Source organism: Lissotriton vulgaris, chromosome 12, assembly GCF_964263255.1.
Source record: "Lissotriton vulgaris chromosome 12, aLisVul1.2, whole genome shotgun sequence".
NCBI lineage: Eukaryota > Metazoa > Chordata > Amphibia > Caudata > Salamandridae > Lissotriton > Lissotriton vulgaris.
Window position 1 is genome coordinate 9,249,729 of NC_141700.1, and position 25,105 is coordinate 9,274,833.

General features: G+C 51.3%; 1 protein-coding gene across 1 annotated transcript in view; it reads right to left on the bottom strand.

The window, feature by feature from the left end:
- The window catches only part of GRIN3B (glutamate ionotropic receptor NMDA type subunit 3B), a 258,304-nt gene that overhangs the window by 122,112 nt on the left and 111,087 nt on the right, over nt 1-25,105 (bottom strand). The window contains exon 6 of the mRNA XM_086946717.1: nt 4,279-4,430. Within this exon, the coding sequence (XP_086802843.1) occupies nt 4,279-4,430 (152 nt within the window). The remainder of the gene's footprint in view (nt 1-4,278; nt 4,431-25,105) is intronic.

The window sequence follows — 25,105 nt, forward strand, 5'->3', positions numbered from 1 at the left end:
TTTGGATTCCTATCCTGGGGGTGTGGTAGGAATACACCATTGGAAGTGGAGGTTGGACCACCAAATTCTGGAAGATAGGGTGCTGCATGAAGAAATTGGTGCCCCCTGGAGCACGGGTGGGCAATCGTCCTGTTCACAGGAGGCCCTGTGCTGGGCTTGCACCAGGTCCCAAGCAGGAAGTCTGTGAGGGTGTCATTTAAAGGGAGAAGCGGTTTTGAGAGAGGCACTCCGGACTGAAGCACTTTCGTCAAGTTATTTGTTTGACTGACAGGGCAGGCTAAGGTCTTCGTCCTCAACCGCACTTGTCGCCACTATTGCAAACGACACTCCATCCTCTGTAGCCACAGTAGGGGGAGAAAGCATGCCAGTATCTGGATCGTTGTCCAGTCCACTGGCTACTGCCAAATCCTCACACCCGTCCACGTTGGGGTCAAAGGGTTGGTATTCTTTAGGGTCCAGTGACCCTCCCAATCCTCCCCGAGTTCTAACCCATAAGAATAGGGCTCAGGCTCTGATGGAATTCATGGCTCCAGTCTGCTTCGGGCAACGCCCTTCTGGCTCCATGTAGAAGTCGGGGATCACAAAGGGGACATGGCCAGGAGAATCGGCACCGGGATCGGCGCCGGGTAGGTCAAGGTGGTATGATCAGTGCTGGTCCGGATCTAAACACCGCAAAGGAACCAGTAGGGGCTCCTCCCAAACCCGCAGAGGTCCAAAGGCGTGCCAGCAGAAACGGGCCGCTCAAGTATCAGGAACATGGCCTCTTAAAACTCTTGGAGTTGAGCGAGGTCGCTCTGGCTCCTGGAAACTTGGGGAAGCGCAGAGCTGACTGAGGTGCAGGCTCAACCGGGGAGCCAGGCCTCAAATGCCAAAGCTCCCTTGTCGACCGATGGACTAGGTGAAGTCGAAGACCTTTTTGATTTATTGCTCCGTTTCTAGTGGTGAGACTTACACGAGTGAACAAAAGACTTCGAGTGCAACGAAGATTTCAGGCTCTGCAACTGATTCCGAGACCTTCCTCTTGACCGGGATCAAGACCATTGCTATGTCGCATGCTGAGCCACCAGCAGCTTGAGGGACAACTCCCTTAAAGCCTTCGGGGTCATGGCGTGTTAGCGGAACAGTGTTTGAACCTGGCCTTCTTAGAGGACATTCCTGCCTCTCCGGAAGAAGATCTCTCAAAAAACTCTCGACAAAAGTTGAAAAAAGCCCAGTCAAATACTCACTGAAGGGGTAGCTCTCTCGCCGGAGCTGCGCTGACTGGAGCGGAAAGAAAATAACTGACGTCAGCGCACTGGGGTGGTGCCTATATAGACACTGCACACGTCACATTCAGCGCAGACAATGCCAAGCGGAGCCGATCAACGCCACCTACCGGTGCGCAGGGGTGCTGCTCACGGAAATATTTCTGCTTCCAGTCTGACACCTACAGATCATTCTAATGTAAGGAATCTACAGCTAGACGTCTCTATCAAATTCACTATATGTTGTAGGGCAAGTATCTTTCTCAAAGATCCATTAATGCCAATCCTGAGCTGAGCCTGCAGAAAACACAACCCCAGTCACGACCACAATTTTTCAACTGAACCCAATTACTGCGCTTCACAGGTGGCGCTCGCTTCTTGGGGCGACATGGAGTCTAGAGAGGATCTTATACCTGTAGACTACAAAGTACAGTGTGACCTGGACAAAGGCAGGGAGCTGTAGATTTCACGCCCTTCTAGCAATGATTCCTCGCCGAACGGTCTACACCTCCCTCTGCGACTCCTCGAACCCACACTTTGTAGCTAATCCGGGGATTGTGCAAGAAGCCTCTTGGAAGATCAATACTGATGCTAAATCTGCAGCAATCATGAATCCACGGCGGAGACAGTAAAGACCTCCGACTGACGCAAGTCCTACGGCATTGACAATCCGTTCACGGAGCCGTGCAGCAATTAAAGATATTGGTTTTATGTCAAACTGCGACATATTGTCCTGCCTCTGTAGTCTGGCTCAATAGCCAGATGTGGTGCTTTGCATACAGTGAGCTGCGTGGGATGGGCTCAGTAGCTGTAATTCTGTGGTGATATAGCTTACATCTTAGTGCCCTGGGTACCATCTGTTGTGTGCTCTACTGGACCAGAACATCTTCTAACAGGGGTGTCCTGCACAGGTCCAGCCCTTCAGGACATCCACTGCGATGACTCTCCATACAATGAATCTCAATGAAAACACCTGCAGTTCTTTCACTCCACTGCTGCAACCATGGGCACACACCAGGGTCTAGGCACCCCGGCCACCTCTCTATGCCTTGACCGTCCTTACTGTGTCTCCTCTGCTTGCCCCGTCACCTTGTAGAACCAACCTACTCAAAAGTCCAAGCCCAGTCTGGTGTAGCTTTGTTTACTCTTCGAGGAACAACAAGTGTCGTATTGGGCTCCCTACTGAAGGATTCATCTCCAGTGCTGCCGCATGTCCGCTTCCCAGAGTAGGGCTCACGCCTGGATATTCTTGACCGTCTCATTACTTGCTATTCTGAGGGCCGGATCCCAGGCATTGACTTTAGCCCTGGAGGCCACATCTGAGGTGTCTTCTCTTCTGGAGGCCATTCGTGGGGTCTTGCGTCCAAAGCTTGATACCTTGTTTGCATCGAGTCCACCTCTGGCGTGTTGGAACCTGCAGGGGCGTAACACAGGCCCCCGCACCCCCGTGGTGCGGGGGGCCCCCAGCTGCAGGGGGCCCTCTCTGCACAGTACTCAGGTCTGAGCACTCCGGATAGAATCTGGAGCTGGGGCCCCTCCGTTTATATTGCAGGGAGGGCCCATAAACTTTAGTTACGCCACTGGGGACCGCGTCTGTATTACAGTGGGTCCACCTGTCAAGTGTCATGTCCCAGTCCGTACATAGTGTCACGTTATAAACACTATCACAGCGAGTCCGGCATGGGAGGGTTGTGACCAGTTCTTTAGTTTACACGGGTAGCTATAACTAAAAGTCAAGAGGAAGTGGGAAAAACTAAAAACTTAATGTCAAAACAGCAACTCATTCAGAAGCACAAATGGAGCACACATGTATTTGTATTAAATGGCTTAGGGTACCCCTGGAAAACCTCCTCCCATACATTTAAATGGAAGTTTAAAGAGATCTTTGATGTCTACCAAAATGTTACTAGTTTGAGACTAAGGCTGTATTCAACAACCAACAGGAAGGGCAGCGCGAGTAAACCGACGTGGCAGGGGGACGCTGCACTTAGATAGGGAATGGTCTCATTAACTATTTTTAGCCTCTTTGAAATATATTATGGCACAAATGAACCTATGCTACCCCTCTCATGTTTATGCCAGCTGGTTTCATTTTTACACTGACACCTCATTACCCATGAACTCCTTAGGAAAGGCTAAAATTCAACAGCTTATACTCTAGCAAGATGGTGTTCAGGAGAGCTCTACCTTACCATGAGCACAGGATGTTAGCGCTCTAGTTGTTCGTATTTGAAAATTTATAGACAATGTGTTTATTTGTAGCTTCTGAAGCACCTTCCATCGCTTCCATAAGTTAGTATGATCCCACCAAGAAAGAACTTATTTTGTGACTAAACTCTGTCATCGCCCTTTCTACGAGTGTTCTGTTTTGTATTCTCACATCCAGGCATTTACTACAGTGCGTTCATTGGGGCAAAAATGACATCACCTCATGGCCCCCCCAAAAAAAGAAAAATCTGCTTCTTGTAGCCTTCCACCTAGCAAACAGTCTTGTGAATTTCGGCACAGGTGTTGAGAGTCTGTTTTACAACAGCAATATTGCCCACGGGGAGGGCACTCCCAGGTTGTTATTGATGGCATGGAGTTGGGCCCCCGGCTTTTGCTCGAGGCCTCGAACTCCAACCGGGGAAGTGACTACCTGGGTGATCCCTCTCCCGTGGATGCCACTCAGAGTGTCACCGAGTAATGGGCGTACAGCTGACCCAAGGGTTGTTCAATCTTAAAAATTATCTGCCTCCTTCCTCTGACTTCAGTGTCACACATGCTTCGGGGTCCACGCCAAACCATCCCACAGGACTGAACATGAGAATCTACAGCAATCCATTGGCCAACCTCATTCCGAGGAAGTTGCACAACACACTCTAGGGCATGGAAGCAAACACCCAAAAGCTATCATCACCCACACCTTCAGACTCCGGCCTGCTGTGGTGACACTGGAGAGGCGAGGACAGCCCCTCAAACATCTGACAGTGTCACAAGACAGCGCACTACTCAGATGCCACACGTAACATATCTACACAGAGGAGACTCTCACCTCTGTGACAGCAAACACTCTTTTGCCGCAGGGCACCATCTTGTACCACTTGTCGTGCAGCGTGTCCATGAAGCCGGAGGACTTGTATCGGCTGATAAACTCGGACAGGTTGGAGGTCAGCGGGGAGTTCTGGGGGAGTCCGATCCCGTAGCCTATCAAATACGACACCAAGTGAGGAAAATAACAAGTGTTAATATTGGCATAGTTTGAGGAGAAGACGCTCCACTTGAGGGGCATGGTAGTGGCCGCCATCCGGCAAAGCACCTTATATAAAACAAGACTACCAGAGCTATATATATATATACACACACACTATGGAGCAAAGTACAGAAGTGCAAGATGTGACGGCCACTCACGTCGCCCCATTTTCAGAGACCACCAGCCACTCCAGGCTCACCCTGCGGAATGAGTCTACGTGCATCTGATTCAGTCGGTGGTAGAACTCAGTCACCTCACCAGCCGCAGCACTCCTCACGCAGGTGGACACCAAGACCCACCCAGGTGGACACCAGCTCCCTCCTCCTCCTGCCAGGCGAAGCCAACAATGATCCACTCTATTGGTGTGTCCAGAAGGACATGTCCACACACATCTCATCCTTAGCATCATACACACCGCACTCACCTGGACCTTCTGCAATCTAGGTGCACCACCAGGCTCCCTTCACAGGTGAACAATGGCTCTGATTATGCTAACTAACATGTTGACACTCAAGTACTTTATACTGCTCTATCTTTACTATAATTCAACACACATTGTGGAATCCTCAGGCACCATTACCTCAAAAGACTTGGGATGTGAGCAGCTAATATTTATAATAATAAACAGTTAGTTTCGTACCATACTTCTTGTTTCTAGGCACTATAAATAACAGCTGATACTATTACCCAGTGTAATGGCACACCAGTAACCATGATTTGAAGTAGATCATTGCAGATGTCGGGCACAAGCGTTTAACTAACTGAGCAATTGTTGCTGGTTAGGTTAGGTGTGCAACTCACCTGAAGTAGGGGGGGGGGTTTAGATTAAGATATTCATCGGCCAGTCCATAACCCTGGGGAAGATTTACAAGCCCACAAAATGTTAATTCGGCTTGGAAATGTGAAGCCGATGCAGAGATCAAAGTTGCAGTAACAATTGATGAGCTGCTATTGATTACACTCAGAAAGAATCGAGGCTTCCAGACTGCGGGCAAAGGTGAAAAACGATGAGAGTGGGCATAGCAAATGGCGAAGGGTTGTCGATGGCGTGCGAGGGGGGTTGAATGTCACTTCTTGGACTGGTAGCCAATGACGACATCGGATAATGCAGAACAAAGTGAGGAGTCTTAAATGTGTGAACTGAAATGTAAAGAAACCCGCTGCTGAGCTCTTTCCGGCATCAATAGCAGGCGAGATCTCCAGTGGGAAGAGTTTAAGGCTCCTCTGAGAGGTTCAGATCTTCAGCAGCTACAAACACGGCTGCCATGAAGGATTCAGGTTATTTTCTCATCTGTGAAGCAGGGGAATACGCTTGCGTTACACATCTCCGACGCACTCCTGACAGACTGCACTCGCAGAAAATATTCTTTGGAAAACTACCAGCTTTTTTCAGAGTCCACACGGAAGAGCGTTATATTCTCAGACGTATTACACATTCTCGGACGGATACACCCAAAGGCTGTAATTTTATTTTTCAATCTTCCTTCAGAGAAAAGGTAATATTGATTTTTTTATTGCATAATAGGGAAAAATGCGTTATCTGGATCATAGACAGCATTATTTCTGACTACTTGGAAAAGGGCATTTTATTGGCGCAGAGACTGGTATCTTATGAGGTCCATAAAATACACACTGCCACAGCTTTAAAATCTTACATAGATCTTTAAGTACCAGCACGCCCTCCTTCGTCATAGAGAGGCATCTCTTTCCTAGGGCTGTGTGATCCTCCCTTGCTTGTGCCGTGATTTTGAGTCAAAGCGCCAGGATACCCTTTGGGTGACAGTACGCGCTATATAAGTATGCTATACATACATACATACATACATCTATAAGGTGCCTTTACCTCGGTTGAAGTGACTCAACCCTCAAAGGATTCATTGACAAGAGATCATTCAATTATTCCCCCAGTGTGACCACTTTTTCAAGGCCAGCACATGGCTTTTACTTTAATTTTTCTGAAATTGGTATAAATAAATGTTCTTATAGTTTCATTCTCTTATGCGACCGACAGCTGATGACTGATCGCCAACATTGTACCTCGCGGCTCACACGCATCCTCTCCTATGAAGAAGGCTTTTTAGGTCTAGCTGCAATATTAAACCTTCTACAGAACTGGATTAAAATAAAGGTGTTTGTGAAAGTAACTTTTCTTTTTACATCCAGGGCAACTTCCATTGCAATGTTACAAAATTGATTCTATTGGTCAATTTTCTTCGACTCTAGAATTTGATGTCCGACGATGACTTTATAAAAAATGTCCATGCAAATTATGAAATACGACCAGATATTCATGCATTGCTGTACTTCAGCCTCCAACTACTTTCTTTGCAAAAGGTTTAAAGGTACAGCAAACCTCGAAGATGGCGCCATTTGTATGGTACAGCGATGCCTCGTTCGAGATGAATTTACAGTTTGTCAAAAATTGTGAATTTGTAGATGAAATTTAAGACTAACATATACTGCACCTTGTAATCCACTTTATACATATTTTTTAATTTACCTTTGCTTCCTGGCTGCCGTTTTTTGTTATAACCCTTACTGCAAAAGTGCACAGTGTGTCTTTCATTTCTGTAGTTCACCTACACTGACTTCTAAATGAAACTGGGTCCCTCTCGGAGTAGAAAGGACTGTGCATGGAGGGGTAGGTTTTTATCTGATAGTTTCAGGGCCTCCTCTCTCTAAAGTGTTTTAATATTCTTTCAGTTTAATCTGTGGAGTCTCAGCTCTTTCCAAAGCTCATTAAAGTCCTTGCTTCCGGGGATCTGTTTGTGTGCTGGTAACATGCTAATTTTATTTCCCAGGCGGGCAGTGCGCGCGGCTCTTTTGACTTCAGGACAACACTTTCATGTGTTTGCCCCGCGCACTGTTGCTGTTGCCGCCCGCGCGTGCCGGCTGCCTCTGCTCGTACACTGGCTCGCGCACACTCCCTGGAGCCTGAGTGTGACCCACCCTGGCCTTCTTCAGGGAATGATTCTTTGTCATAGAATTGTTTGAAGGAGAGAACTCAACTTTTTGAAAAAAATTTTAGATCAGTCACTACGATTGGTCCCTAACAATTAATGATGATGAAGGAAATGATGATGAATAGAGATTTGTAAAGCGCAACAAAGGCTCCGAAGACGCAACAAATGCTCAGATGAGTGTCCCGGCGCTAGCCTCACAGGCAAGAAATTAGACCGGAGCAAAAAGCCATGTTTTCAACTTTTTCTTAAAAATCTGTTTAGACTATACAAGGCAAAGAGGACGTTTATTCCAATCAAATGTCCCAGGAAAGAAAAGGAGGGTCCACCTTCACTTGAGCCATTGATCGGGGCACCTCTGCCAGGACAAGCCTTGAGGAGCAGAGTTCCCCAGTGGGAAAGTAAAAATGTATTCTTGTTAGAAGATAGGGAGGCCTGCAAGGTGTAAGGCTCTGAGGGCCAGGACAAGCCCATTGGACAGAATCTGTTTCTTAACTGGGAGCCCGTGGAGGGAGTGGAGATGGGGGAAACCCTCGTTTTCAGAGGAAGATTAAGAAGCAGCCGTACCGCCATTTTTTTGTACAATTTGCAGACTTTTTTAAAGTAATCTGTCAGCCCCAAGTTTGGAACATTGACACAGTCCAGCTCAGAAGGAATTATGTATGGCCTAAATTGCTATTTTCCTGGCTAGAAAGAAAATGCACTTTTTTTTAATGCGCGGAGAAGCCCAAAGCAGGTGCTCGCCAATGCAGAGCCTTGAGGCTGAAAAGAGAGCTGGTTGGCAATCTTAAGGGTTAGGTTCCTAACCACTTCCGACTGAGGGACTACAGGGCTAGCACTGTCAGGCGAGCACATGGGCCAATCGAAAGGAGAGTCCAGGCCAAAGAAAAGGGCCTCCGTCTTTCCAACACTGCTCATCAGCAGATTCTGACGCATACAAGTAAAAAACTGCAGCCAGACGCGGGTTGATGAGATCTGGATAAATGACTTCGCCTTTATTACAGGAAAAGAGCAGCTGTGTATCATCAGCGTAAATGATTATCTTTGTTCTGAAGGATTCCACAAGGTGTGCCAAAGGAGTTTAATAGAGTGTAGGACTCCGGGCAGAGCCTTGTGGCACCCCAACGGCCAAAGACTTTATGTCAGACGAAAGCGGGGGGCTGGATCCACACCGCTGGACCTCTGTTCTTAAGAACGGGGTCCATCCATCTCAACCTAACTATTTAACCCAATGGTCTGTACTCGACGGAGAAGCATAGAATGTGGCACCGTATCAAAGGCTGCGGACAGATCCAGCAGTATCAGCACAGGTCCGACCCCTTCATGTGTTCTGTCACCTCTCGAAGAGCTGTGCCGGTACTCGCATTGGGGACGAAAACACAGACTGACCAGGGTGAAAGAGATCATTGGACTCCAAACAGTAGGAGAGCTGCTGATGTATGGGAAAGTAAAACTATAGCAAGTATTGTAATAGCCGACTCTCGGTAAGCACAGTTTTCCATTTAAGTGAAAAGCACAGATCTTAGTCATTGAAGAAGGACTCACTTGTAAATGTTGAGGCGCCTCAACCTCCAGATGTAGTCAGCTTTCTTCCAGGGTGCTCTCACTAAGGCATAGAGGCCCCCATACAGATTTCATCTCCTGGTTTTCCCCTTTTAAGGATGATGAATCTGTTTGGATGTTCATCTCAGTCTTGAGGCATGTTGTGTATTTGACAGTTGCGTGACTGGACCAGACAGCACAGCGATGCCTTCCGTGTGTACACCCCGCACAGTGATGCCTTCCGTGTGTACACTCTGCACAGCGATGCCTTCCGTGTGTACACCCCGCACAGCGATGCCTTCCATGTGTACACCCCGCACGGCGATGCCTTCCGTGTGTACACCCCGCACGGCAATGCATTTCACAATAGAGTAGGTTGTGTCCCGATAGACTAGGTTGTGATACGATAGGCTGGTGGCATTTCACAATAGACTAGGTTGTGTCATGATAGGCTGGGGGCATGTCACAATAGAGTGGGATGTGTCACGATAGGCTGGTGGCATTTCACAATAGACTAGGTTGTGTCACGATAGACTAGGTTGTGATGCGATAGGCTGGTGGCATTTCACAATAGACTAGGTTGTGTCATGATAGGCTGGGGGCATGTCACAATAGAGCAGGATGTGTCACGATAGGCTGGTGGCATTTCACAATAGACTAGGTTGTGTCACGATAGACTAGGTTGTGATACGATAGGCTGGTGGCATTTCACAATAGACTAGGTTGTGTCATGATAGGCTGGGGGCATGTCACAATAGAGCGGGGTGTGTCACGATAGGCTGGTAGCATTTCACAATAGACTAGGTTGTGTCACGATATGCTGGTGAGGGGATTAAAGGAGGTCTGAGTTAGATTAAGAGCACTGGGGTACGTCCATACTTTCTCAATAGACCGCAATCAGGTGGTCCACTTGCCACTGTTACGCCATCGGTGACTCCAGTTTTTGGGGAGTCTCTCAAAGCCCCTCATTAAGCTCTACTTCATTAAATCTGCTTGCAGCTCCCCTCTCTGTCTTCTTTGGATCGTTTGTGTTACGCCGTCCACACTCACCTGATTCCGGGTGGAAATACCATTGTGCACCGAAAAAAAGTTATGACAAAACAGAGGTATCAGATCAGATCAGATCTGGTCTTCAGGTTGGCTGTAGACATGATAGATAGGAATGGGTGTGGTGCTCGATACTTTCTGCACCTTTTTTTCTGTGAAAACTTGATCTTTTCTTCCAGAAACACCCACTATGTCACCTCACCCGCCACCCCGATCCCTGGTCCCCTCGCCCTCCACCCCGAGCCCTGGTCACCTCACCCTCCACCCGAGCCCTGGTCCCCTCACCCTCCACCCGAACCCCGGTCCCCTCACCCTCCACCCCGAGCCCCGGTCCCCTCACCCTCCACCCCGAGCCCATGTCCCCTCACCCTCCATCCTGAGCCCCGGTCACCTCGCCCTTCACCCGGGTCATCTCGCCCTCCACCCCAAGCCCCGGTCACCTCGCCCTTCACCCCGGTCATCTCGCCCTCTACCCTGTAGTGTAGTTCCTATATTCCCAATAGGCTCTGCACATTGGAATACTATATCCTATAGATTTGACGTAGGACTGAGGTCAACTAGGTCTCTACTCTCTATCGATTATACTAAACGTAATTGTGTGTGTGCCAGCTAACTCAGAGGTCACTAGAAACGTTCTCGAATACACAAGAAGGGATTCGTTTCTGACAACCGCATAAACAGGACAACTTTGTTTCCCAAGAATAAGAATGTATCTCTCAGAGTCGCGGAAACAATAGATAAGTATTTCACTCAGTCAATCGTGCATACTTCGTTTCTACAGAGATGCAGAGAAATAGTGAGACGGGCGTTTTCAATACAAAGGGTTTATTGAACAGTCTTATTTCTCATGCAAGAGAGGTGAACTGCTACAATCGTTATGCAGACTGCAAAGTAGAATGCGTACATCGTAAACAGTAATATGAAATAATACTGTAAGAGCATTGTATGGTTTCTAAGCCATATAAAAATACATACATAAATAACATTGGCTAAAATACTCAACTGGTGCTTCTAAAATACGCCTACCCCAATGTACCTAACCTAAGTCTAGTACAAGGGAAGAAGTAAGTATTGTGAAGCATAGGTTTAGTTTTTGCCAAGAATCTACCAGAGGTTTCTCTAGGTTCTAATCAGCTCCATAACTTGTTAGAATGAAGGAGGTCTGGTATCTCTGTCTCGGGACTCGATTCCCAACACCCTGCAAGGGGATCCGGAAACACTGGAGCTGGATTCTCGGCAGGAGAAGGGCAGCTTCCTGATCAGTGCGTCAGCTGGAGAGTCGGCTTCCTTCTGCACTTGCTGTAGCAAGCTGCGTCGGGCAAGTAGGTCTTCAAACTGCTCCGACTCACCGTATCTTGCTAGAGCAAGTGAAGATATATTTATACCTTGATCGTGTTTAGGAATGCCATAGGTTGATGCAAAGTCAGGCATAAGAACGTCAGGAAAGAACCCCTAGGGAATAGTGGTTCTTTGTAAAGTAACTGAGTTCTTGGACAAACCAATATTCAGGCAAGAGGAAGCCCCTGACTGCTTAAGCTGGTTTTCCAAGAAGTCGCTGTGACGTTTGGTACGGGTGTGTTGGACAGGCCACGTGAAGGGCTTGCTTCCTCCCCGCATGACAGGGCCCGAGCCCGGCCCTCCAGGTGTTACCCACAGAACCAACCCGCACCCCGTCTCATACGGGACTCCTGCCCCCGGACATCTCTGCATCATGGGGCCGAATCACTACCGGCTCCCTCGCCCGGCCCGGCCGCCATCTTGGACACTGCACCACGAGGCCGCATGGCCTCAGATCGACCCTAACCCTGGGCCTGGCCAGGGCCCGACATCCCGGCACCACCATCCACCCAGGAGGTGAGCGGCCCACTTGGCAGGTCAATGGGAGAAAGAAGTGTTGATGGCTCTCCCCCCCAGGTGCCGATCGCCCCCAGCTCCCCCGGGCGCTGGCTCCACCCCCCTGCTGGGTGTCTGGACTCCCTCATCCCGGACCTCCCGACCTCCAAGTGCGAGGGTCCGGACATCAAAGGACGCCAGACCTATAACTGGGGCAGCTCCAGAGCAGGAAGGCAGTTGTATCCTGGAGTCGAGAGACACCGTGACGAACTCATCCTTGACGGACTACTGGCGCTGCCGTAGCCCTGCCTTGTGAACTACTGTCCTGCCTGCTGGCGCTGCCGCAAACCTTCTGAACCCTTCATCTTCACCGGGACCTGCTGGCGCCGCCGCGGACCGTCGCTACCTACGATCATCTCGGGACCTGCTGGCTCCGCAGCGGCCCGTCCATCTAAGAACGCCGAGCTCGAGGATTGTGAGCTATCCATCTTATCATCGCATCTACCAGATTGGTAACAAGACTGTCCCGCTACCCCCCTTTCCGCCCAAGAGACTAGAATCGAGGGGACCCCTGAGTCCAGACCTCCTAGTACCATTCTACCGTACTTAAAGATTGCTTATAAAGAACGTTAAACCTTATCTTGTGTGGTGTACGTCTGTGGGGGGGAAGTTATTTGTCTGTACGATCGCTGTAGACGGCTCTCCCCGGAGACCTCTCCTCTTGTCCTCGGCCGACCCTCCCGGTCCGTCTAACATTGGTGGCCAGCGGCGCGATCCGAATCAACGCGTAATCGTACAGAAAGTAGCTCACCCCACGACAAAACCACAATGACAACCAAAGAGAGCGGATCCACCGAGAAATTCCAGATGGAGAAATTGGAAGAATACAGCCATTGTGAGTTGAAACAATTCTGCATTGAACAAGGCATTGCTACCACCGGTCTGAGTACGAAAGACGATTTCAAACACGCCATTGAGTCATGGGCAGAAACCGGGGCCGCCAGACCCCCGGACCAAAATGTTGCAACATCGGAGAGGAGCACCACGGCTCCCGAGGAGCGAAGAACGGGTCTCTCGCAGGAAGAGATCCAAGAGAGAGAAAAAAACAGACTACATGAGTTAGAAATGGCCCGGCTCAAAATGGACGGTGAACTCAAATTAGCAGAACAAAAACTGAACCTAGAACATCTGCGGCTCCGAGAAGAACGAGAAGAAAAACAGAGACAAAGAGAACTCGAAGAAAAGAGACTAGCGTATGAACATGAGCGCAAGCTAGCGGAAATAGACTTACGAAAGCAGAACAAAGAACTGGGGGTGCCCGAGCAACCGCGCACTCCCGGAGCGACAGAAAAGAAAGTACACATCCCCAAGGATGTCGTTCGAGAGTATTTCCGAGATGACGACATACAACAGTGGTTCAAGGCCTACGAGATCGCCATGACCTCCCACAGGATCGATCGAAGTGACTGGGGAGCCGGTCTATGGGGGAGGTTCGTCAATGAGGGCCGCGATGCCCTGTTACAGCTCCCAGACCATCTGATGACCTCTTATGACCACATGAAGGCTGCCCTCCTCACCCGATATGGGCTCACACCCGAAATGTACCGCCAGAGGTTCCGAGACTGCACCCGGATCCCGGGTACAACTTGGGTGGAGTATGTAAACTATTTCAGCCGAGCCTTCGAGGGGTGTATCAAGGGGAGCCAAGTAACAACCTACGAACAACTTTTTAATCTCATGGTGTGGGAGCACCTCTCCAACAACTGCTTCGTCGAGCTCAGGCAGCACCTCCTCGACAGCAAATTGACAGATCCACGGCAGCTCGCCGCCGAGGCTGACCGGTGGGAGATTACTCGAGTAAGCCGGAATGGGCCGCACGAACAGAACCAGAACCACCAAGGTCAGCACCGTCCCCGAGGAGGAGGAGGAGGCCAGGGACGAGGAAAAGACACCGCCCCGGCCGCTTCCGCTGCCAGCACCCCGCCCCCAGCCAACCGGGTCAACCCCCCGGTGCGCCCGGGGTACAGAGCCAATGTCACGTGTCACCGATGCCAGCGAGTCGGCCACTACGCAAATGACCCGAACTGTCCTCAGAATCAGACTCCGAGACCCCGCCAGATGGCTGCCACCGCCCTGGGGGAAGAACAAATTTCCAAAGAGCATGAGGAATGCGAGCAAGAACAACAGGAGTGGGAGCCGGCCGCCATGGTTCTAGCGTGCCTAGGGGGAAGAGACATGGTCCCGCGGGCTCCCCTACCCGCCAACACCAGAAAATATAGTCAGTGGGTGAACATTAATGGGCGCAGGGCCGAAGCCCTACGTGACACAGGGGCCAGTGTGACAGCCGTCCGCTGTCACCTGGTGACTCCAGAACAGATCCTGCCGAACATTCTCTGCCCTGTCCGTTCAGCCGACAATTCCGAGAGTCTGTGTCGGATGGCCTGCGTCCCCTTCGAATGGGGAGGAGTCTCCGGCATGTTAAAGGTGACGGTCCGAGATGATGCCCCCGTGGACTGTCTCCTGGGGAATGATCTTGAGAGTTCCCCTTGGGCCGCCGTAGAGAGAAGGGAGCACCTGGGGATGTTGGGCCTCCCGGACTGGGCGTGCGTAACCACCCGGTCCATGGCTGCCTGTACCATCCCCCGACCCGAAGAACCTGAATGGCCAGCACCTCCTCCCCCGGTCGCTCCAGTAGAAGACACCGACCGTGCCAACCCCCCAGGGCAAACCCCCGAAGGGCTCGCTCAGCTCCAGGACCTTCCCGACCTGGCTCAGTGGCGTCAGGAAGGGGGGCCCACCCAGGAACAGTTCCGTCAAGAGCAGAAGACCTGTCCCTCCCTCGAGGGACTCCGCCAGCAAGCCCTCGCCCAGAGCGCAGGGGACACCACCGGAAACCATTGGATCTATTGGGACAACGACCTGTTGTACAGCGAACAGAGAATCGCGGAGTTAGGGGCCAGTCGAGTGCTAGTGGTGCCCCTCCGCTTTAGAGACTTCTTGCTAAACTTGGCCCACGATGTCCCCCTGGCTGGTCACCTGGGTCAAGACAAAACCTACAGTCGCCTGGTGGCCCACTTTGTAGGAGAGTAGGGTCTGCAATCCCATGATCACCCAGATTTTTTGCTTTTGTTTCACTGGTTTACGACTTTCTCTGGCTGTGGGCCTGCCAATCAGACCCACAGCCTGGCTGTTCTCTTTCTAAATTACGAGATGTACCCTAGGTGCATTTACCAATTGGTACTGGGCCACCTTATCAGACCCCGTAACGCAGGGCATAGGTGTACCCAGGGCCGCCAGGGGCTGCAGCATGTATTATGCCACCCCTGGCTGGCCTCCTAAATCTGACACAACTGGCTGCATGACAGCTGGGGCAAAGTCGTGTAATCACCCTTTGCTTTAGATATAGTAGCCCTATATCTAACCCTCCAATGGACACCCGAGTTCCTATCAGTCACTCCTATGGCAGGCCTTGACAATCCTGAAGGCAGAGTGCATGGGCTCGGGTGAACTAAGCTCTGGCCCGAGCCGAGCCCGGTTGCAGCTTGCGGAATCAAGACCCAATGGCTGTTCCATGATAACGCGTACCATATCGGTAACTTCGGTGTCGCGTTATCAAGACATGTCGAGTAAGGTGTCATACGAATCGGGATGCTGCCCTCTCACCAACTCTGGCGACGAGGTTAGCATTCCGCCCTTCTAGAGGGACACGACATGTACGTAACTGTGAACCCCGGTTAAAGTTAACGAAAGCCTCAGCTCCACAAAATGGATGCTGCCACCACAGACACGAGTCTGACCTCCTGCTGCTGGGAGTCCTTCCAGCGAGGAGCACTTGGACAAAGGGTTTCCTGTCGAGGGCGGTGTTCGCACCGTCCCAGACAGGGTTTGTGTATTCTGGGTAGGTAGGGCTTTTGCGAGAAGGTGACTGCGGAGTGGCACCCCGGTGCTCACTACGCATCTGCCGGTTAGAACCAGTTCCAGGGGCGACAGCCCTGGCCTGGGGAAAGTCCGGCAGGGGAGAGGGGTGTAACTACCCCCCTTTCTGGTCCCACCCTTAGGGCAGGACCTAGTCATGTACCCACCCCTTTCTTTAGGATAAAGGCCGGAGCGGGGACCCTTCCAAATTAGATCATCTTTGAATCAAGAATACTTTCTACGAAAGGACTTCAAGACTCTTCTCAAGATTTCTCCCTTGTGGCTAAGGAGTAGTCACCCTGCATCAGCGGGCACCATCTAAGAACTCTGCGGTTTGCTGTAAGTCCTTCCTCAAGGAATCCGACGGCCCAGCTCGACGAGAACCGGCTTCCCTGGCACCTCTGACCTCTACCCACGTCATCAGCTCAGCTGTGATCTGTGGGTGCGACGAGACCTCGAGGGACCGGCCATCATCAGAACCTGCACGCTCTTAAAAACCAGCACGACCATCGAGGTAACTCTCTGGTGAGTGCACTGGGGTCCGAGAAGCCCCGACCCTGAGCTGCTCCAGCACCGAAGTGCAGCCTCCCAGCATCTCCACGATCTGCGTGGGGCCCTTCTGCTCGCTGCTCAGCACGTTGTCTGGTCACTAGCCGCTGGCTGTGTCCTTCTGCGACGACATCCGAAAATCAACACTGCCGGTCTGGTTGCTCCAGACTGGCCCTTGCTTCCATCTTTTCGAGAAGCACCCCGGACCCTCCTGGTCCACTCAAGACGCCGACAGCGACATCCGTCGTGGGACAGCTCGCACCTCCACCGTGGTCGCCGACAACGCCTCCTGGTCCGTGAGACTGCAGAGCCTAGCGTCGCCCACTCACCTGGTCGAGGTGACGGCCAACTGGTGCCTTCCTGGTACCCTCTGACTACTGGCTAGTAGTACGAACTTGGTCCCCTCTGCTTTCAGGTTTCATCAATCTCCGATCCAGGCTTGGATCTCTGCGAACTATTCATCACTGGTCGCCGGCCAGCAACTCCTTTTCTTCCGGCTCCTGGCTCGTCAGCGAAGACCCCGACGCCTGTAAGACTTGTGCAGCCGCAGCCCTCGTGGCTAGGTAACTCGGCATTTCGGTGCCTGCATAGCCTCCTTACTCTAGGGTCCCGAGTCCCTCGCTTCCGACTTGCCTTAACCTTTCCGTGTCCCCGGACACTTGTTTTAAACTGTGCACTTGAAGTATTTACTAAAGAGATTTGGTTTGTGCTTAGTACCCTGTCCTCATAAAGAGTACAGGGCTGTTGTGATTCTTAATAAATATATTGTTTATTTTCATAACACTTGTGTGGTGTCCTTTCACTGGGTGTTCAAGGGGTACATGTGTGGTAAACAGCTGGCTTAACGCGCCCTCTCGAGTCTTTAGCCTTAGACTGCTCGTATCCACGCTACTAGGATAGCTGGTCTATAGGTTGACTTACAACCAAACACCATAAGGGTCGTTGGAACGATACATAGCGGTCGCTAGAATAGCGAACGTTGCATATCGGGCCAACTTCTCACATTGGTGAGCAGCGGTTGGGATTTGAGCTTGCTGTTGTTTTACCACACGTATCCTAAGAATATCTTGTTGAAAGATCACACAAGTACTGTTAGTACATATAACTAAAGCTTAGAATACTCTGAGTTCTACTGAACCAGCTGTTGTAGCTCCTCAAGGCTTAGCACACCTTGGCTACAACTCTTAGCAAGGGAAAAGTAGGTAAACACATAGTGTAGGTAGGTGCATCACTTACACCACACTAGAAGCAGTATGTCGGTCACAGGAGGAAACACTGAGTCTCCCCTTGTGTCAGTTGACCCTCCACAGGTCATCCCATCAAGATATACTGCGCTTAACTTCCATGAGTTACGACAAGTATGTACCTCTAGGAAGATTAAGCAAGGGGCTAACCCCACCACCTCCTTTCTGATTGGTCTCCTAGAGACTTATGATGCCAGGAAGGCTGAGAAGCTTCTTAGCCCTTCTAATCCAGAAGGAGGCATGCCTCCCCTCGAGGGAACCCGGGGCGATCCTGACCTCATACACCTCGCAACTGAGAACGAAGACGGCGAGGAGGATGAGGATGAGGATCTCTCTGGGGACGAGGCAGATAAGGGACAGGTAGAAGTCGGCAGACTGACACGGTCCAACTTAAGCAGACATGATAGTGGTACTGGGGGACCCCCGGCGCTACTGTCAGGTGCGCTTAACATTGGGAATGGACGAGTTAGGTCTCTATCAAGAGGCTCTAACAGATCCGTTCGAACCAATGGCTCTCGCAACTCTTCTCAAAGAGGGATGACGTCCCCTCAGAGGAGAGTGTACGAAGCGAAAGAAAGGGCAGCTAATCTAAGGATCGAAAGGGAAGAACTTGCCCTGGCCAAGGAAAAGCTTGCTTTCGCTAGAGAGCAACAGTTAAGTGGGGCAGTCCCCACTGGTGGCAGCAATGTACCTAGTAATAGGGAAAAGAGTTTCGATACGAAACACCTTGGGAAGATAGTGCCCCCCTTTAAACAAGGGGACGACATCCACAAATGGATTACTGCTTTGGAGAGGGCCTGCACTGTGCAAGGTGTTCCCCAGAGTCAGTGGGCGGCTATCTTGTGGCTCTCCTTTGAAGGTAAAGGAAGAGACAAGCTCCTCACCACAAGGGTAGAGGACGCTAACAATTACCAAGTCTTGAAGAATACACTCGTTGAAGGGTTCGGCCTAACCACTGAGCAGTACAGGGTGCTGTTCAGGGATACCCAGAAAACGCAGTCTCAAGATTGGTCTGATTTTGTCGATTGTGCCACTAAGGCTTTTGAGGGCTGGTTGCTGGGCAGTAAGGTTACTGATTACAAAGGATTGTATAATTTGATGATGAGAGAACAAATTTTAAACAATTGTCAGAACCAGTTGTTGCATCAGCATCTTGTCGACTCGGATCTGACCTCTCCTCAAGAATTGGGGCAGAAGGCAGACAAATGGGTTCGTACGAGAGTTAAACAGAACCAGGGCCAGAATCAAGGTGGTCAGAAGAAAGCAGACCAGAAGGGTAAAGATTCTAAAGGGGAACAAAATGACCAGAAGTCTTCGACAGGTCCCCAACAACCCAAAGAGGGTGGGGGTCAGGCTCCCCAAAAGAAGAAAGAAGGCCAATCCAAACGAGGGTGCCAGTACTGTAAAAGTAAATCTCACTGGTTTAGTGAGTGCACCAAGAAAGGAGGAGGGCAGACTCCTGCCACTGCAGCCCCTAAGGCACCTGTGCCCCCTAGTACAGTCAGCAGTGGTAGTGCACCTCCCAAGGGTTTAGTAGGGTTAACCCTGGGTTCTGAGGGGCGTGACAACCTAGTTGGCACACTCACTCAGGCTGTCCTTGTCAGTACAGGGGACGTGGACGTGTCCCCTGACGTAAGCCCCAATACTTTGGGCAAATACAGACAGACGCCTTTTATAAATGGAAAGATGGCTCAGGCCTATAGGGACACTTGTGCCAGCGTCACCATGGTGACGCCTAACTTTGTGGACCCTGGACAGATCATGCCAGGTACAGAATTCCTGGTGACCAATGCAAGCAATGTCACTACCAATCACAGTATGGCAATTGTAGCTTTCTCCTGGGGAGGGGTAACTGGCCAAAAGAAGGTTGTAGTTAGTCCAGACCTCCCAGTGGATTGTTTGTTGGGCAATGATTTGGAGTCGTCACAATGGTCAGAAGTGGAGCACCGGACTCACATGGAAATGTTAGGTTTGCCAGCACATGTGTTCGCTGTGACTAGGTCACAGGTCAGGAAATGCCCCACTGAACAGGTGCTGGATCCTGGAACAACGGACCAGACACCTCCCAAGAAAAAGAGCAGTAGGGTTAAGGCTGCGCCTTCCCCCTTGCCCCAGGTCGAGGATCAAGTCTCAGAGGAGGCTGACCTACAGGAATTGAGGGAAACTGAGCCGAGAGAGTTCGAACTTGATCAAGTTGAATTCTTGGGCTCAGGGGGACCCTCAAGGGAAGACCTGGGGAAGGACCAGTTAGACTGCCCTTCTCTTGAACCCCTCAGACAGCAGGCTGCTGCTGAGGCTGCTGGGAACGCCACAGGTACCCACAAGGTATACTGGGAAGATGGACTCCTGTACACTGAGTCAAGAGACCCCAAGCCTGGCATGACCAGGAGGCTGGTCGTCCCCTTGTCTCAGCGTGGTTTCCTACTTACCTTGGCCCACGAGATTCCCTTAGCAGGTCACTTAGGCCAGACGAAAACGTGGGACAGGCTTGTCTCGCACTTTCACTGGCCTCATATGAACGAAGATACCAAGGAGTTTTGCCGCTCCTGTGTCACTTGCCAAGCCAGTGGTAAGTCAGGTGGCACGACAAAGGCCCCCCTTATACCAATGCCTGTGGTGGGGGTGCCCTTTGAACGGGTGGGGATCGACATCGTCGGTCCCATGGAACCACCGACAGCATCAGGGCACAAGTTTATACTGGTGGTAGTGGATCATGCCACCAGGTATCCTGAAGCTATTCCCCTTAGGACCACTACAGCACCTGTTGTGGCAAGAGCCCTAGTTGGAGTATTCTCCAGAGTGGGCTTCCCTAAGGAGGTCGTCTCCGACAGAGGTGCAAACTTTATGTCGAGCTACTTAACTGCTATGTGGAAGGAATGTGGTGTCAACTACAAGTTCACTACACCCTATCATCCACAATGCAATGGGCTTGTTGAGAGATTCAACAGGACCCTAAAAGGGATGATTCATGGACTACCGGAAAAGCTTCGGCGTAGATGGGACGTCCTGATCCCCTGCCTCTTGTTCGCCTACAGAGAAGTCCCACAGAAGGGGGTTGGCTACAGCCCTTTTGAACTTTTGTACGGGCATCCTGTAAGAGGACCCCTGTGTTTGGTGAAGGAAGGATGGGAGAGACCTCTCAAAAAGCCTGCAGCCAACATAGTGGACTATGTGCTCGGCCTCCGCTCGCGGATGGCTGAATACATGGAGAAGGCATCCGAAAACCTTAAGGCCAGCCAAGAACTCCAAAAAGCTTGGCATGACCAAAAGGCTGTCTTGACTGTTTACCAGCCCGGACAGAAGGTGTGGGTGTTGGAGCCAGTGGCCCCAGCAGCACTCAAGGACAAATGGTCCGGGCCCCACACCATCCTGGAGAAAAAGGGAGAGGTCACCTACCTGGTCGACCTGGGAACTCCCCGGAGCCCCCACAGGGTGCTTCATGTCAACAGGCTAAAAGCATATGTCGACAGGAAGGACATGAGTTTGCTCATGGCCCTAGATGAGGGACAGGAAGAGGAGAGTGACCCTCTCCCCGACCTGCTCTCTCAGAATCCTGACGATGGCTCGGTAGATGGTGTTGTCTTTTGTGGCAGCCTCTCCGAACATCAACAGAGCGACTGTAAACAGGTTCTTCAGTCGTTCCGACATCTGTTCTCTCTGACACCCAGTCAGACCGATTGGTGCACCCATGAGGTCGACACTGGTGACAGCTTGCCCGTAAAGAGTAAAATCTACAGGCAGCCTGATCACGTTAGAGACTGCATCAAAAGTGAAGTGCAGAAAATGTTGGAGCTGGGAGTCATTGAACCCTCGGATAGCCCTTGGGCTAGTCCCGTAGTTCTGGTGCCGAAACCTCACACCCAGGGTGGTAAGAGAGAGATGAGGTTCTGCGTAGACTACAGGGGTCTCAATGCAGTCACTAAGACTGACGCCCACCCAATACCGAGGGCAGACGAGCTTATTGATAGGCTGGCTTCGGCCAACTACTTAAGTACGTTTGACCTGACAGCTGGGTATTGGCAAATCAGGTTAGCTGAGGACGCCAAGCCTAAAACCGCATTTTCAACCCCTGGTGGGCATTATCAGTTCGTGGTGATGCCCTTTGGTCTGAAAAATGCACCTGCCACCTTCCAACGGTTGGTGAATCACGTCCTTACTGGGCTGGATGACTTCTGTGCGGCGTATCTTGACGATATTGCTGTCTTTAGCTCCACCTGGGAGGATCACCTGGTCCACCTGCGGAAGACATTGGAGGCGCTGCAAGCAGCAGGCCTCACTATCAAGGCCACCAAGTGCCAGATAGGGCAGACACAGGTTGTATACCTGGGCCACCTTGTAGGTGGAGGTCAGGTTCAGCCGCTGGAGAGCAAGATACAGTCAATCAGGGACTGGGCTCCTCCAACCACCCAGACTCAGGTTCGAGCTTTCTTGGGCCTGACTGGTTACTACAGGAAGTTTGTCAGGAACTATGGTTCCATCGTGACACCATTAAATGAACTGACAAGTAAGAAAATGCCAAAAAAGGTTCAGTGGACAGCGAGCTGTCAAAAAGCATTCGATGACCTAAAGCAGGCCATGTGCACGGCGCCTATCCTCAAGAGTCCGGACTACTCCAAACCATTCATTGTCCAAACAGATGCTTCTGAGTTGGGTGTGGGAGCTGTTCTTTCTCAACTGAATTTTGATGGTCAAGACCAGCCCATTGCTTTTATAAGCAGAAGGCTGACCCCTAGAGAGAAGAATTGGTCAGCTATTGAGAGGGAGGCCTTTGCTGTGGTTTGGGCCCTGAAGAAGCTGAGGCCATACTTGTTTGGCACTCACTTCAAAATTCAGACCGACCATAAGCCCCTCTTGTGGCTAAATCAGATGAAGGGTGAAAACCCCAAACTGCTTAGGTGGTCCATTTCCCTACAGGGGATGGACTTCACAGTGGAACATAGACCTGGTACTGATCATGGCAATGCCGATGGGCTCTCCAGATATTTCCACTTAGAACAAGAAGACTCACCTGGTCAAGGTTAGCTAGTTGTTCCGACGTTTGGGGGGGGGTCATGTAGGAGAGTAGGGTCTGCAATCCCATGATCACCCAGATTTTTTGCTTTTGTTTCACTGGTTTACGACTTTCTCTGGCTGTGGGCCTGCCAATCAGACCCACAGCCTGGCTGTTCTCTTTCTAAATTACGAGATGTACCCTAGGTGCATTTACCAATTGGTACTGGGCCACCTTATCAGACCCCGTAACGCAGGGCATAGGTGTACCCAGGGCCGCCAGGGGCTGCAGCATGTATTATGCCACCCCTGGCTGGCCTCCTAAATCTGACACAACTGGCTGCATGACAGCTGGGGCAAAGTCGTGTAATCACCCTTTGCTTTAGATATAGTAGCCCTATATCTAACCCTCCAATGGACACCCGAGTTCCTATCAGTCACTCCTATGGCAGGCCTTGACAATCCTGAAGGCAGAGTGCATGGGCTCGGGTGAACTAAGCTCTGGCCCGAGCCGAGCCCGGTTGCAGCTTGCGGAATCAAGACCCAATGGCTGTTCCATGATAACGCGTACCATATCGGTAACTTCGGTGTCGCGTTATCAAGACATGTCGAGTAAGGTGTCATACGAATCGGGATGCTGCCCTCTCACCAACTCTGGCGACGAGGTTAGCATTCCGCCCTTCTAGAGGGACACGACATGTACGTAACTGTGAACCCCGGTTAAAGTTAACGAAAGCCTCAGCTCCACAAAATGGATGCTGCCACCACAGACACGAGTCTGACCTCCTGCTGCTGGGAGTCCTTCCAGCGAGGAGCACTTGGACAAAGGGTTTCCTGTCGAGGGCGGTGTTCGCACCGTCCCAGACAGGGTTTGTGTATTCTGGGTAGGTAGGGCTTTTGCGAGAAGGTGACTGCGGAGTGGCACCCCGGTGCTCACTACGCATCTGCCGGTTAGAACCAGTTCCAGGGGCGACAGCCCTGGCCTGGGGAAAGTCCGGCAGGGGAGAGGGGTGTAACTACCCCCCTTTCTGGTCCCACCCTTAGGGCAGGACCTAGTCATGTACCCACCCCTTTCTTTAGGATAAAGGCCGGAGCGGGGACCCTTCCAAATTAGATCATCTTTGAATCAAGAATACTTTCTACGAAAGGACTTCAAGACTCTTCTCAAGATTTCTCCCTTGTGGCTAAGGAGTAGTCACCCTGCATCAGCGGGCACCATCTAAGAACTCTGCGGTTTGCTGTAAGTCCTTCCTCAAGGAATCCGACGGCCCAGCTCGACGAGAACCGGCTTCCCTGGCACCTCTGACCTCTACCCACGTCATCAGCTCAGCTGTGATCTGTGGGTGCGACGAGACCTCGAGGGACCGGCCATCATCAGAACCTGCACGCTCTTAAAAACCAGCACGACCATCGAGGTAACTCTCTGGTGAGTGCACTGGGGTCCGAGAAGCCCCGACCCTGAGCCGCTCCAGCACCGAAGTGCAGCCTCCCAGCATCTCCACGATCTGCGTGGGGCCCTTCTGCTCGCTGCTCAGCACGTTGTCTGGTCACTAGCCGCTGGCTGTGTCCTTCTGCGACGACATCCGAAAATCAACACTGCCGGTCTGGTTGCTCCAGACTGGCCCTTGCTTCCATCTTTTCGAGAAGCACCCCGGACCCTCCTGGTCCACTCAAGACGCCGACAGCGACATCCGTCGTGGGACAGCTCGCACCTCCACCGTGGTCGCCGACAACGCCTCCTGGTCCGTGAGACTGCAGAGCCTAGCGTCGCCCACTCACCTGGTCGAGGTGACGGCCAACTGGTGCCTTCCTGGTACCCTCTGACTACTGGCTAGTAGTACGAACTTGGTCCCCTCTGCTTTCAGGTTTCATCAATCTCCGATCCAGGCTTGGATCTCTGCGAACTATTCATCACTGGTCGCCGGCCAGCAACTCCTTTTCTTCCGGCTCCTGGCTCGTCAGCGAAGACCCCGACGCCTGTAAGACTTGTGCAGCCGCAGCCCTCGTGGCTAGGTAACTCGGCATTTCGGTGCCTGCATAGCCTCCTTACTCTAGGGTCCCGAGTCCCTCGCTTCCGACTTGCCTTAACCTTTCCGTGTCCCCGGACACTTGTTTTAAACTGTGCACTTGAAGTATTTACTAAAGAGATTTGGTTTGTGCTTAGTACCCTGTCCTCATAAAGAGTACAGGGCTGTTGTGATTCTTAATAAATATATTGTTTATTTTCATAACACTTGTGTGGTGTCCTTTCACTGGGTGTTCAAGGGGTACATGTGTGGTAAACAGCTGGCTTAACGCGCCCTCTCGAGTCTTTAGCCTTAGACTGCTCGTATCCACGCTACTAGGATAGCTGGTCTATAGGTTGACTTACAACCAAACACCATAAGGGTCGTTGGAACGATACATAGCGGTCGCTAGAATAGCGAACGTTGCATATCGGGCCAACTTCTCACACACTTCTTCTGGCCCAAGATGAGAAACGACGTCCTCAACCACTGCCGGTCCTGCCCCACGTGCCAGGCCAGCGGGAAGAGCGGCCGCAAACTTAAA